This window comes from Takifugu rubripes, chromosome 15 (assembly GCF_901000725.2).
Source record: "Takifugu rubripes chromosome 15, fTakRub1.2, whole genome shotgun sequence".
Lineage (NCBI taxonomy): Eukaryota > Metazoa > Chordata > Actinopteri > Tetraodontiformes > Tetraodontidae > Takifugu > Takifugu rubripes.
The window spans coordinates 4,495,467-4,511,178 of record NC_042299.1 but is presented as its reverse complement, the minus strand read 5'-3'; the positions used below and the strand labels follow the sequence as shown (position 1 = coordinate 4,511,178).

The 15,712-nt window shown below is 46.5% G+C and overlaps 1 protein-coding gene across 2 annotated transcripts in view; it reads right to left on the bottom strand.

Moving 5' to 3' along the window:
- Positions 1-15,712, bottom strand: part of camkk1a (calcium/calmodulin-dependent protein kinase kinase 1, alpha a) — an 83,716-nt gene that overhangs the window by 22,741 nt on the left and 45,263 nt on the right. For both annotated transcript variants that reach the window (XM_029848786.1, XM_029848787.1), the window contains exons 5-6: positions 993-1,044; positions 105-238 (exon numbers count right to left, since the gene is read on the bottom strand). In XM_029848786.1, the coding sequence (XP_029704646.1) occupies positions 105-238; positions 993-1,044 (186 nt within the window). The remainder of the gene's footprint in view (positions 1-104; positions 239-992; positions 1,045-15,712) is intronic.

Below are 15,712 nucleotides of genomic sequence, written 5' to 3'. Positions count from 1 at the left end.
CATCAGAGATAACATTCGTGACTTAATACTTATTAACTAATAGATACATTACAGATATTAAAACTGTGAGCACAAGCATGATCAACAGACACACATGTTCTCACCTCCACCAACTTAACAATGTTTACATGGTCCAGTTTTTTAAGGATGGCGATCTCCTGATAGACTTTCTCCAGAGGTCCTAAGATTTTGGGCTGTTCTCCCTGTGTCGCCTTGGGCCCTCTTGGCGGGGGGCGACCTGTATACCATGACAAAACGATACATCATGCATTTGATCATGATCAATACTGACCAAGAATCAGAAGTCGAAGAAAAGTACTTTTCATTACATGTGAAGTTACACTCCAATGAATCAATCTCGTTCAGGAGATTTTAAGGGGAAAATTCCTTACAGGCACAACCGCTACGTATGGCTAAGGCCACCTTGGCGAGATCTTGGCTTATTTATATTCCAACAGAGTTAAGGAAATAATTTACATTGTGTATGGGTGGATAACACCCCAGAATCCAAAAGCTGATTCCATTTGAAGTGATATTCAGTGTCCAGCAGCTACTTCTATTTCCTCTGTTTATCATGGTTCAAAAAAACTCTACTGTTTAAAACTCTGCTGTCCATCATCTGACATTTTTCTGTTAGCAGTTTTAAATCCCTTGAACAGCAGAAGATAAGAATTTCTCTGGTAGCTAATAAAAAAGGACCTGTTTCCTAACATGAAAGGTGAACTTCCCCATATTCACTACACTGCTGCTCTGGGTATTCTGCATGCAGACTTTCATGTTTACAATATTTATCTTCAGTGTTCTGATAAACACAAGAAGCCAGGATGCACACACACAAACTTGTAAATGCGTAAATCCTGTTGAATGTGCCCCTCAAACAAAACGTATTGCCTTTGTTCATATAGTTGTGTCTTTCCTTCATCACATTTTAAATTGCAGCTGGATAATAAATAATAAATAATTAGGGCATTTTATATTAAAATCTTACTTACGAGGAAAGCCACACTGCTTCATTAACTTCTTCTTAGAAAGCACTTTCATGGCCTAGGGAAGATGAAAATGAACATCATGTTAAAATTAAGCGTATTCATTCATACATATCATATTAATAATTGTTTTTATAATAACAAATATTTATCGTTTCATTACTTACAGATAATGATCCATGACTATAAAATGTTTAACTTTAACAAGATGTCTTTATATCTTGATTAAATAATTTACTTTTAAATTTAATTATTTACTGTCCACAGGTTAACCCCTAGTTGAACATGCTATAACTAGGGGTTAACCTGTTTACAGTAATAAATAAATAAATAAATGGAGCCACTTCTGGTTATTACTCAAAATTCCAAAGTTAATTTTCTTAAAAAGTGGTTAGTTGAAATACAAACAATAAAGTCATAAATTTAACAAATACAAAAAAAAAATCACAACAAAGGATCTTTGGTCACGTTTAATGATTTATTTAGCATCCTGCTCTTAAGGTTAGGGGTCTTTCTTGGTGCAGGTCTCCCTCCTGCCCCCTTGTCTGTCTTCTTGGTATCTCCTTGTATACGTCTGTTTTCCTCCAGGCTGGGTGGAGCAGTATGCTGGTTTCTCCTGTCACCTTACCTGCACAGCTGCTGCTCATCTTGATTTCTGCCAGTTAAAAGCCGTCTTCTTCCCGAGGTTCGGTGCCAGCCTGGCCCTACCTGTGTTTGACTAGCAATTTTTGTAAGTCTTCACTCAGCTGTGCTCTCTCTCTCTTGTCTGCAGCTCTACCAGTGTCACTGGCTCCTGCTCTGTTCCATTTGAGGCTTGTCCTGTGCCAATCCTGTCCATTGGTATACTTGTTTGCAGCTGCAGTCCACCAATCTTTGTCTAAAGCCACTTTCTTCAGTACAGTGTTCAAGAACCTGATTCCATCTCCAGTGTCTGCATTTTGGGATTCAGGCTGTGCCTGTTTGCCAATGGCACATGTAATTCCTGATCTGGCACAGCAGATCTCGAGGGTGATCGATTTGGCTCTTACTCAGCGTCTGCCAACAGTGGTGCAGGGGCTGTGTTACGCTCGAGAGGACTGGCAGTCAAGTGTGGCGGAACCCCAAAGAAGGCAGACAGACACGGGAATTAAAAGTAAACTCAGACGGTTTTAATGAAGCAAAAAGACAGGAGGGAAGAACTAAATGAGGAGAGAGGCCGAGACAAACTATAGGGGGCGTGATGCGGCAGACGAACCAAGTCCGAGATCCAGGGGCGAGAGTCCGTGGGGGAGTCCAAGTGTCCAGAGGCCAGGAGAAATCCGTCCGAGGAAGGGGAAGAGGAAGAGGTCAGAGGAAGAGGGGCTAGGAAGGTTGCAGAGGAGCCGGGGGAGACGCTGGAGAAGGCTGGGAGTCGCAGGGAGTCGCTGGAAGACGCAGGGAGACACAGGGAGACGCTGGGGGTCGCTGGGTCGACGGGAAGTGTTGCCAAAACATCAGTTAGATCAAGCCCTGGCCTGAGTGCAGAGGGGCCTTTTATGGGTGCAGAGTCGTTTGGGCGGATTGGGTGCAGCTGAAGGAGAGGGCCCAGGTGGTGGTGGTTGAGCTGATTGCCCAGGAGGAGGTGGGGCCAGAGTAGGAGTCACAACAGGCTGCCCTGCTCCAAGACGCTCACGTCAGCAATACTGGGCCATTCTGAAGCAACCTGGACAAGTGTCATGGTTTTCTTCTCTAGTGCACACTGGTTTTCCAGCAATTCCGAGCAATCCTCGGGTCGTTGCCGTTTGGGGAGTTTGAAGAGAGTTCCAAGGGGTGTTTGACCATCCTGACCGTTCTGGCAATGCAGCCACTCTTCTGTTGACTCCATCAGTGAATCAATCAATCAATCAATCAATCTTTATTTATATAGCGTCTTATACAATCAAAATTGTTTCAAGGCGCTTTCCAGAATCCCAGGGCCTGACCCCAGACAAGCAACAGTGGCAAGGAAAAACTCCCCTTTAACAGGAAGAAACCTTGAGGAGGACCAGGCTCATGTAGGGGGACCCTCCTGCTGATGGCCGGATGGGTAAAGAGAGAGGAGAAGGGGGAGGCCAGGTAGAGGGTAGGATAGGTAGGAGAGGAGAGGAGAGGGGTAGAGGAGAGGAGAAGTAGAGTGAAGGGGAGGTAGAGGAGAGGAGAAGGAGGAGGAGGGGAAAGAGGAGAGGAAAGAAGAGGAGAGGGAGAGGAAAAGGAGAAGGAGGGGGAGAGGAGAGGAGAGGAGAGGAGAGGAGAGGAGAGGAGAGGAGAGGAGAGGAGAGGAGAGGAGAGGGAGCGGAGAGGCACAGAGCACAGAAACACACACAAAAAATATGATGCACAATCACTTCAGCGGGGCCGGAGGTCATTATGCAGCTCCGAGGGCAGCGATACCTGTAAATAAATAGAGAGGGGGGAGAAGCAGAAAAACTACACAAGAATCAGCATAACTAGTCTGCTTGATGAGGAGAGGAAAGGAGAGGAAAGGAGAGGAGAGGAAACCATGACCCAGTGGAGTGACAGAGGCCTGTCAGGTAATCATGTTTCCGGACCCCGGCAGCCTTGGCCTATAACAGCATAACTAAGATGTGACCTAACGATTAGACGACCCCCTAAGTATGATAATTTGTCTGTCTATGATAGTAACTGGAACTACAGAATTAGTAACAATAAGCTTTTTCAAAGAGGTAGGTTTTAAGTCTGATCTTAAAAGTAGCGATGGAGTCAGCTTCCCATACCTGGACAGGGAGCTGGTTCCATAGCAGGGGGGCCTGGTAGCTAAATGCTCGGCCCCCCATTCTACTCCTGGAAACTCTGGGAACCACAAGTAGACCAGCATTCTGAGAGCGGAGCGGTCTATTGGGCTGATAAGGTATCACTAGCTCCTCCAGGTAGGATGGAGCTAGGCCTCTGAGGACCTTGTAGGTCAAAAGAAGGGTTTTAAAAATTATTCTAAATTTAACAGGCAGCCAATGAAGCGACGCCAGTACAGGAGTAATGTGATCTCTTTTGTCAATACCTGTCAGAACACTGGCTGCAGCATTTTGGATCAACTGGAGGCTTCTTAAACAGTTGTTTGGACACCCTGATAATAAAGAGTTACAGTAGTCCAGCCTGGAAGTAACAAATGCATGGACTAACTTTTCAGCATCATGCTGCGTCAGTAGTTTCCTGATCTTTGTGATGTTCCTCAAGTGAAAAAAGGCACTTCTAGAGACTAATTTAATGTGTGAGTTGAAGGAGAGATTTTGATCAAAAGTTACTCCTAAATTCCTCACAGAGAGACTAGATGTTAATGAGATACCATCTAGAGTGATCATGTGATCTAATCTATCCCAGAGAGGTTCAGGACCCAGAGAGGTTCAGGACCAAACACCATGACCTCAGTTTTGGCTTATAATTTGCTAGGACATCAGGATCCAGTGATGGTTTTTTAAGCAACGGCTTAATCACTGCCACCTTGTAGGACCGGGGTACATAACCTGACACTAAAGAACCATTGATCTGGTCCAGGATAGAACTGCCTATCAGTGGTAGAACATCCTTCAACAGGTGTGTTGGGATGGGATCTAAAAGATACGTGGTGGTCTTGGATTTCTGAATTAGCGATGACGCCTCAGAAAAATATATAGGGCTGAAGGAGTTTAAGGGCTCGTTGGAGAACCTGTATGTTCCCACAGTCGGCACATCTGGTGATGGTCCAGTTGTTGGGATAGCCTGGTTAGCTTTCTCTCTGATAGCTAGAACTTTAGCAGTGAAGAAGCTCATGAAGTCTTCACCACGAAGGGAAGAAGGGATACGTGGATCCAAAACATTGTGACTCTTAGTTAATTTGGCCACAGTGCTGAAAAGAAACCTGGGGTTGCTCTTATTTTCCTCAATCAAAGAAGAAAAATAAGCTGTTCTAGCCTTGCGAAGGGCCTTTTTGTAACCTAATAGACAGTCTTTCCAGGGTACATGATAGCTGTCTATTTTACAAGAATGCCACTTCCTTTCCAGTCTTCGCACTTTGTGCTTGAGGGTCCTGATATGTGAATTATACCAGGGGGCACACCTCCTCTGATTTACTATTTTCTTTTTCAGGGGGGCAACAGAATCAAGTGTGATTCTCAGTGAGGTTGCTGTACCTTCAGCAACAGAGTCGACCTCAGCAGGGCTAACATTATAGTGATTTATCCTTGGGGAAACACACGGTGGTCCTGGGATCAGCACAGGGATCGCTTCCTTAAACTTAGCTACAGCATTATCTGAAAGACATCTGCTATAGTAAGACTGTGCTCTGAGGATAGAAGAATCCTTAATCATAAATGTAAAAGTGATCAAAGAATGGTCTGACAGGACTGGGTTCTGAGGGAACACTGACACATGTTCTACCTCAACCATAAATCAGGACTAGATCTAGGGTGTGGTTAAAGCTATGAGTTGGTTGGTTTATCTGCTGGAGGAAACCAACTGACTCAAGTAATGAAATGAAGCCATTTCTAAAGCTGTCATTTATAACGTCCATATGGATATTAAAGTCTCCAATGATAATGACTTTGTCCGTTCTAAGGACCAAGTCAGATAAGAAATCAGAGAACTCAGACAGGAACTCTGAATGTGGACCAGCAGGGGGCCGATATACAACTACAAACAGAAGTGGCTTTTCTGTCCTCCAGTTCAGATGAGTGATGCCAAGAGTCAGGCTTTCAAATGAACTGAAGCCATGTTTTGGTCTGGGATTAATTAATAACTTGGAGTGATAGATTGCTGCCACTCCCCCTCCTCGACCAGTAATACGTGGAATATGATAATTAAGATGGGTAGGAGGAGTAGATTCATTTAAGCTCACATACTCCTCCTCCTGAAGCCAGGTCTCAGTAAGACAAAATAAATCAATGTGATGATCCGCTATCAGGTCGTGCACTAACAGGGATTTATACAAAAGAGATCTAATATTTAACAGTCCACACTTAATTGTGATATTAGTTTCTCCAACTTGTGCTTCAGTATTAATTTTAATAAGATTTTGGTGATTGACCGCTCCCCTGCTCTGTGCTTGGTGAACTTTTAACCGTGGAACAGAGACTACCTCTATAGTGTTAAATATATTATTGTTGGTGGATGAGGGTTCTAAGGAAGCAGCAGAGAGGTGTGTAAGACTACAACTCTGCATCCTGCTCTGGACCCTGGGTTGTCAGGTCACTTTGGGTCTAATAAAATTAGCCAGATTACTAGAAATGAGAGAAGCACCATCTCTTGTGGGATGGACACCGTCTCTCCTAATCAGACCAGGTTTTCCCCAAAAGGTGCTCCAATTGTCTATAAAGGCCACCTGGTTTTCGGGGCACCACCGTGACAGCCAGCGTCGAAGTGACGACATGCGGCTAAACATTTCATCGCTGGCCAGATTGGGGAGGGGACCAGAGAATGCTACGGAGTCCGACATCGTTTTTGCGTAGTTACACACCGACTCCAAGTTAATTTTGGTGACCTCCGACTGACGTCGTTGGCTCCGACGTGAATAATAACTTTACCAAATTTACGATTACGTCTCGCCAGCAGCCATAAATTTGCTTCTATGTCGCCCGCTCTGGCCCCCGGAATGCACCTAACTATGGTCGCTGGAGTCGGCTTCACGTGGCGCAAAACAGAGTCACCAATTACCAGGGTCGGTTTCTCAGCGGGTGTGTCGCCGAGTGGGGAAAAGCGGTTAGCCACGGGAATCAAATCAAATCAAATCAATCTTTATTTATATAGCGTCTTATACAATCAAAATTGTTTCAAGGCGCTTTCCAGAATCCCAGGGCCTGACCCCAGACAAGCAACAGTGGCAAGGAAAAACTCCCCTTTAACAGGAAGTAACCTTGAGCAGGACCAGGCTCATGTAGGGGGACCCTCCTGCTGATGGCCGGCTGGGTAAAGAGAGAGGAGAGGAGGGAGGACAGGTAGAGGATAGGATAGGTAGGAGAGGAGAGGGGTAGAGGAGAGGAGAGGTAGAGTGAAGGGGAGGTAGAGGAGAGGAGAAGGAGGAGGAGGAGAAAGAGGAGAGGAAAGAAGAGGAGAGGGAGAGGAGAGGAGAGGAGAGGAGAGGAGAGGAGAGGAGAGGCACAGAGCACAGAAACACACACAAAAAATATGCACAATCACTTCAACGGGGCCGGCGGTCATTATGCAGCTCCGATGGCAGTGATACCTGCAAATAGATAGAGGGGGGGGGGGGGGAGAAGCAGAAAAACTACACAAGAATCAGCATAACTAGTCTGCTTGATGAGGAGAGGAAAGGAGAGGAAAGGAGAGGAAACCATGACCCAGTGGAGTGACAGAGGCCTGTCAGGTGATCATGTTTCCGGACCCCGGCAGCCTTGGCCTATAACAGCATAGCTAGAATGTGACCTAATGATTAGACGACCCCCTAAGTATGATAATTTGTCTGTCTATGATAGTAACTGGAACTACTGAATTAGTAACAGTAAGCTTTTTCAAAGAGGTAGGTTTTGAGTCTGATCTTAAAAGTAGCGATGGAGTCAGCCTCCCGTACCTGGACAGGGAGCTGGTTCCAAAGCAGGGGGGCCTGGTAGCTAAATGCTCGGTCCCCCATTCTACTCCTAGAAACTCTGGGAACCACAAGTAGACCAGCATTCTGAGAGCGGAGCGGTCTATTGGGCTGATAGGGTATCACTAGCTCCTCCAGGTAGGATGGAGCTAGGCCTCTGAGGACCTTGTAGGTCAGAAGAAGGGTTTTAAAAGTTATTCTAAATTTAACGGGCAGCCAATGAAGCGACGCCATTACAGGACTTATGTGATCTCTTTTGTCAATACCTGTCAGAACTCTGGCTGCAGCATTTTGGATCAACTGGAGGCTTCTTAAACAGTTGTTTGGACACCCTGATAATAAGGAGTTACAGTAGTCCAGCCTGGAAGTAACAAATGCATGGACTAACTTTTCAGCATCAGGCTGCATCAGTAGCTTCCTGATCTTTGAGATGTTCCTCAAGTGAAAAAAAGGCACTTCTAGAGACTAATTTAATGTGTGAGTTGAAGGAGAGATTTTGATCAAAAGTTACTCCTAGATTCCTCACAGAGAGACTAGATGTTAATGAGATACCATCTAGAGTGATCATGTGATCTAATCTATCCCTGAGAGGTTCAGGACCAAACACCATGACCTCAGTTTTTCCTGGGTTAAGGAGGAGGAAATTTGAAGACATCCAGGACTTTATGTCTTTAAGACAGGTCTGGAGCTTCACTAACTTCTCTGTCTCCTCGGGTTTCATGGATAAATAGAGCTGAGTGTCATCAGCATAACAATGAAAATTTATCCCATGCTGCCAAATAATGTTCCCTAAGGGAAGCATGTACAAGGTGAAGAGGATTGGTCCGAGTACGGAACCTTGAGGAACTCCATGGCTAACCCTACTGTATGAGGAGGGAACGCCGTGGACATGGGCAAACTGGTATCTATCAGATAAATATGATCTAAACCAGTCTAGTGCTGTCCCTTTAATCCCAATCACATGTTCCAGTCTCTGTAACAGGATGCTGTGATCAACTGTATCGAAAGCAGCACTGAGGTCCAGCAGAACCAGCATAGAGACCAGTCCATGATCGGAAGCTATGAGAAGATCATTAGTGACTTTAAGAAGTGCTGTTTCTGTGCTGTGGTGAGCTCTAAAGCCTGACTGAAACATCTCAAACAGGCTGTTCCTCTGCAGGTGCTCCAGTAACTGAGTCACCACCACCTTCTCTAGAACTTTAGAGATAAAAGGAAGGTTGGATATTGGCCTATAATTTGCCAAGACATCAGGATCCAGTGATGGCTTTTTAAGCAACGGCTTAATCACTGCCACCTTGTAGGACTGGGGTACATAACCTGACACTAAAGAACCATTGATCTGGTCCAGGATAGAACTGCCTATCAGTGGTAGAACATCCTTCAACAGGTGTGTTGGGATGGGATCTAAAAGACACGTAGTGGTCTTGGATTTCTGAATTAGCGATGACGCCTCAGAAAAATATATAGGGCTGAAGGAGCTTAAGGGCTCGTTGGAGACCCTGCATGTTCCCACAGTCGGCACATCTGGTGATGGTCCAGTTGTAGGGATGGCCTGGTTAGCTTTCTCTCTGATAGCTAGAACTTTATCAGTGAAGAAGCTCATGAAGTCTTCACCACTAAGGGAAGAAGGGATACGTGGATCTAAAACACTGTGACTCTTGGTTAATTTGGCCACAGTGCTGAAGAGAAACCTGGGGTTGTTCTTATTTTCCTCAATCAAAGAAGAAAAATAAGCTGTTCTAGCCTTGCGAAGGGCCTTTTTGTATACTAATAGGCAGTCTTTCCAGGCTACATGGTAGCTGTCTATCTTACAGGAATGCCACTTCCTTTCCAGTCTTCGCACTTTCTGCTTGAGGGTCCTGATATGTGAATTATACCAGGGGGCACACCTCCTCTGATTTACTATTTTCTTTTTCAGGGGGGCAACAGAATCAAGCGTGATTCTCAGTGAGGTTGCTGCACCTTCAGCAATAGAGTCAACCTCAGCAGGGCTAAGATTATAATGATTGATCCCTGGGGAAACACATGGTGGTCCTGGGATCAGCACAGGGATCACTCCCTTAAACTTAGCTACAGCATTATCTGAAAGACATCTGCTATAGTAAGACTTTGTTCTGAGCATAGAAGAATCCTTAATCATAAATGTAAAAGTGATCAAAGAGTGGTCTGACAGGACTGGGTTCCGAGGGAACACTGACACATGTTCTACCTCAACACCATAAGTCAGGACTAGATCTAGGGTGTGGTTAAAGCTGTGAGTTGGTTGGTTTATCTGCTGGAGGAAACCAACTGACTCAAGTAATGAAATGAAGCCATTTCTAAAGCTGTCGTTTATAACGTCCATATGGATGTTAAAGTCTCCAATGATAATGACTTTTTCCGTTCTAAGGACCAAGTCAGATAACTCAGACAGGAACTCTGAATGTGGCCCAGCAGGGGGCCGATATACAACTGCAAACAGAAGTGGCTTTTCTGTCCTCCAGTTCAGATGAGTGATGCCAAGAGTCAGGCTTTCAAATGAACTGAAGCTATGTTTTGGTCTGGGATTAATTAATAACTTGGAGTGATAGATTGCTGCCACTCCCCCTCCTCGACCAGTAACCCGTGGAATATGATAATTAAGATGGGTAGGAGGAGTAGATTCATTTAAGCTCACATACTCCTCCTCCTGAAGCCAGGTCTCAGTAAGACAAAATAAATCAATGTGATGATCCGCTATCAGGTCGTGCACTAACAGGGATTTACACAAAAGAGATCTAATATTTAACAGTCCACACTTAATTGTGATATTAGTTTCTCCAACTTGTGCTTCAGTATTAATTTTAATAAGATTTTGGTGATTGACCGCTCCCCTGCTCTGTGCTTGGTGAACTTTTAACCGTGGAACAGAGACTACCTCTATAGTGTTAAATATGTTATTGTTGGTGGATGAGGGTTCTAAGGAAGCAGCAGAGAGGTGTGTAAGACCACAACGGTTGGTGGTACACCGTGGGCCTTTGTTTTGGGCTACGCTTCCTACGAACCGTCACCCAGCCGCCCTGGCTAGCCGGCTGCTCGGCTGCTGCCGGGGGGCCGCTAGCTGTAGCTACGCTAGGCGGCTCCGCAGCAGCTAGCTTACCCTGGCTACTTGACGCAACTCCAGCTAACTCTAAACTGCCGAACCGCGTCTCAAGCTCGCTAAGTCTCGCCTCCATAGCCATAAATAAACTACACTTTCTGCACCTATTCCCTTCACTAAGGGAGGCAGAGGAGTAACTAAACATTTCGCACGCTGAACAGACAAAGACACCGGGTGAAACAGACGGTGAGGCCATGCTAACGCTAGTGATCGGCGAAGCCCTGTATTTGTTCAATATGGGTTGTTTCTCACTGTTGATATCAGGTGACTAGAATGTCCCAAGTGTTCAAAATTTTAAGTGAATACAACACACCAAGTGTTCAATATTAAGTGAATACAACACACCAAGTGTTTAATATGAAGTGAATACGGCACCCCGTGCACAATGCAACCAACGAACGATAGAGGAGACAGGAAGTGACGCAATACTCACGCAACCAATCCCGTTCTTCCTCTTGAAGGAAGAATATTCCATAGATTTTTGGATGCTGGCGCTGGATTCTGGATGGAACCAACTGCCTCTTCAGAGAGTGTTTTTCCACAGCCTTAAGGATCACTTAAAGCAGGGGTGCTCATTACGTCGATCTACTGGTCGATCGCGGAGGTAGTACTGGTCGATCACGGCGTGGCATTAAAAAATATCAGCCTATCATTCATCCCATCACTTGATTGATATACAGGGCAGCCAGTTAGACGACAACTGAATTTGACATTCAGGTGACCAATCAAGAGCAAACAACGACGCTAAGTGCAGCAGAATTTACGATGTCAGTCTATCGTCAATCCCGTTACTTGATTGACATACAGGGCAACCAGTCAGAAGCGCTAAGCTATTCAGCGAATTACTTCTAATTTTAAGCCATTGCTAATGTTTATGGTCATCAAAATGAATGAGGGAGCGGGACCAAGTAAGAAGACAAAAACATATCACTTTCATACGGAATAGGAGGTGGACTTTTTTCACAATGTAATTAGATGTTTTGCATTTTTGTGGTGGGTAGATCACTTTGACTTGGTCATTTTGTAAGTAGTTCGCATGCTGAAAAAAATGTGAGCACCCCTGACTTAAAGGATGAGCTTGCCCTTTGAGATCCTCCTTGTGACTTAAATGCCCTCATCCCTCTTGCCATTGCCTTGGATAACTAATTAAGAGAGCGACATCCCCTCCGCCACAGTACGCACCAACCACACTCGTGCAGCATGGCGGCACCTCATCCTCTTCCGCTCGCACACCTGCGAACAGTGTGACAATGCAGCTGGGATTTGCCAGATTGACCCCTGAGGAATGCCTCCGCAGGATTCAAGCTAGTGAGTGCTTGTATTTTGGTCAATTTGGACATTCTATTTGGGCCTGTGCTGCATAGCTAAAAAACTGGGCCTAGTCACTGTAGTGAGGGACCTAGGTTCCACACAGGATGAAACCAAACCTTTCATTAATGCCATATACAGTGGGACCTCTATTTACGAATTCAATTCATTCCAGAAGTTGTTTCGTAACCTGAAAATTACGTAAGTAGAGATGCGTTTTCCATGTAAATGCCCTAATCCGTTCCAAGCCCCCAAAAATTTAGACATAATTTTTTTTAATAAATCATAAAAATGCATCAAAACATGTAACAAATACATGTTACAATTAGATTACCGCACAATAAATGTAGGAATTCAGTGCAAGGCTTCTCCAGGAACAAAATAAACTTTATTACAGGCTAATCTTACATTAGCCATCATTACTAGCAACGAACGATAACACTTGTGGTAACACTGCCATCTAATGGACAAACATACGAACATCCACAATAAATAAAAGTTAAACGAAGACGACGCTGGGATACCCACAAACTTGTACAGATTGACATCCCTCCTAGCCAATGGGATGACAGGAAGATGCTAGGCGATAGCCAATGGCAGAGCAGCTACAAGCATGTTTGCGTTCGCTAAACTCCGCAAGCTGCGAGTAGCAGCAGTAGCGTATTTTTGACCGTCATATCCTGAAATTTCTTTCGTAACAAGAGGAAATATTTTCCCATTGAGACGCTTCGTAACCTGAAAATTTTGCATGTAGAGACATTCGTAAGTAGAAGTCCCACTGTATCTGCCTCATTTTGTGTTGGAGTGTGATTTTTGCCTCTCAGGTCAACTTCAGAAACCAAGACAATCTGTTCAGGCTGTTCGCTGGAGGCTCTTACAACACCTATAACAGCCACTGCTCTGGTTGCTCATATAATGCACAGAACAGCTCCAGTAACCCTCATAATCTCTGGCAGTCATTCCCTGATAGTGTCATATTTTGTCATTTCTGCATATAGGACTCCCTTGGTTCTGGGTTATCCGTGGCTGGCTGGCTGGCTGGCTGGCTGGCTGGCTGGCAATCAATCAATCAATCAATCAATCAATCAATCAATCAATCAGTCAGTCAGTCAGTCAGTCAGTCAGTCAGTCAGTCAGTCAGTCAGCCAGCCAGCCAGCCAGCCAGCCAGCCAATCAATCAATCAATCAATCAATCAATCAGAGGTGGATCTGTTTGCCTACAGGACAAACACCCACTGCCCCCTGTTATTTTCCATGACGGACCGCAGCGCACCCCTTGGGACGGATGCCTTAGCGCACCTATGGTCCCACACTCTGCTGTATGCATTTTCCCCAGTGGAAATGATTTTGCCGGAGAGTACGCCAGCAGGGGCTCTCCCTGATCCTGGTGGTTCCTTGCTGGCCGGCAAAATCATGGTATGCGGAGATTATCAGTTTGCTGGTATCCAGATCCTGGCAACTTCCTCTCTGCAGGGACCTCCTTTCCTAGGCGGGGGGGTGGATTCTTCATCCACGACTGGAACTGTGGCGGCTGCATGCCTAACTGTTGAAAGGTCCATCTTGTTAGCTACTGGTTTACCCCATAATGTTGTGGCGACGATTGAGAGTGCAAGGGCATCATCTACTAGAGGCCTTTATGCCTACAAACATCAGGCATTTGAGAAGTGGTGCCAGAACCAAAATATTCTCTCATTTCAGTGTTCCATTGTGAATGCGTTAACATTCCTTCAGTAACTAATGGATAAGGTTCTTTCCTTTTCTACAATTAAGGTCTATTTGGCAGCAATTTCTGCCTGTCATGTCGGGTTTAATGGGATTACGCCAGGTGCTCACCCTCTGACCATGCAATTCTTAAAGGGAGTCCGCCTTCAGGGACCAGACCCAAGAGCGACACCAGAGTTCGGTTAAACACCGCTTTATTGTCAGGGTTGTACAGGCAGGCAGAGCTGGACCCGCTGGAAAGTAGGGACCGGGCGAGTCCGGCCAAGCTGCATGGGTTCCTCCTCTCCAGAAGGTGCTGCTGGCCGAGGAGCGGCCTCCGTCGGGAACTTGTCTGCCACCGCGAGTTGCCTCATCTGGCGTTTCTCCCGCAGACGAGCCTGAACCTGCAGATCCACCCAGATCGCCAGCTCAATGGCCCCATCCAGGGAGCCGGGAACCTCATAGGCCACCAGCGCGTCTTTGATGTATGCTGCTAGCCCATGCAGAAAGGTATACACCAATGCGGCCAGGCTCCACTTGCTCCGGCTGGCCAATGTGCGGAAGTCGATGGAGTAGTCGGACACTGACCTCTCTCCCTGGCGGAACGCCAGCAGCTGACGTGCAGCTGAGGACCGGGAGTTCCCCAGCGCGAACACCTTGCGGAGCTCGGCAGCAAAAGCGGAGAAGGCCTCTGAAGGCGCTCCCACTCGGCCGTTCCCCAGAGCCACGCCCGTCCAATGAGGTGTGTGATGGTGTAAGCTACCATGGCAGCCTCTGTCACGAACTTGCAGGGCTGCAGGGAGAACAGCAGGGAGCAGGTTACCACGAAGGCATCGCAGGTCTCCGGATCGCCTTCATAGCGGAGGCGGCGCGCTGACAGCCGGCAGAGCTGTTCGAAGAGCGCCGCGAACACCTGCTCGTTTGCCTCCGCGGCACGTCTCGTCTCCGCGGCGGACGCCGCCACCGCCTCCTCATGCTGCTGCAGAATCCGTTCGATCCATTCCAGACAGTCCAGCAGGGACGGGTTGTTTGCTGGGTTCATTGCTGACCAGATTGTACTGTCAGGGACCAGACAAGAACCCAAGAGCGATACCAGAGTTCGGTTAAACACCGCTTTATTGTCAGGGTTGTACAGGCAGGCAGAGCTGGACCCGCTGGGAAGCAGGGACCAGGCGAGTCCGTCCACGGGCGATGTCAGGAACAGAAGGCAGTCGGGTTTACCGGGGAGCAGGCAGGATAGGATCGTCAGGCAGGGTCGAGACCAGGCAGACAGGCAGGCAGAACTACTCATGTGAACTACAGAGGACAATCTGGCAGGGAGGCAGCGTAGAGCAGGGACCTAAAAGGGCCTCGTGATGGCGCTGATTGGCCACAGGGGTGCGGGGCGAAAGAGGACCCAAGGGCAGGGCCGCAGCTGACAGTCTGCGGGTTAAGACCTGTAATTAAGCCCAGCGTTCCCTCATGGGATTTGCCGTTGGTGCTAGATGCTCTTTGTGATTCTCCTTTTGAGCCTATTGAGTCTGTTGATATGAAGTTTCTTTTTCTTAAGACTGCACTTCTTCTTGCTCTGACTTCGGTGAAGCAGGTGGGCGATCTTCATGCTTTGTCGGTTCATCCCTCATGTACCCAGTTCACTCCGGACAGTTCTAAGGTTACAATCCGTCCCAGTGCAGCCTAAAGTTATCTCCATAACATTTCGTTTTTGGGGCACCACTGTGACAGCCAGCAACGAAGCAACGCCATGCGACTAAACATTTCATCGCTGGCCAGATTGGGGAAGGGACTAGAGAATGCTACGGAGTCTGACATCGTTTTAGCGTAATTGCACACCGACTCCATGTTAATTATGGTGACCTCCAAATGACGAAGCCGGGTGTCATTTGCTCCGACGTGAATAATAAGTGTACCGAATTTACATTTACTTCTCGCCAGCAGCTTTAGATTGGCTTCTATGTCGCCCGCTCTGGCCACCAGAAAGCACTTAACTGTGATTGCTAGGGTCGCCTTCACATAGCATAATATAGAGTCGGCAATTACTAGAGTCGGTTTCTCAGCAGGTGTGTCACCGAG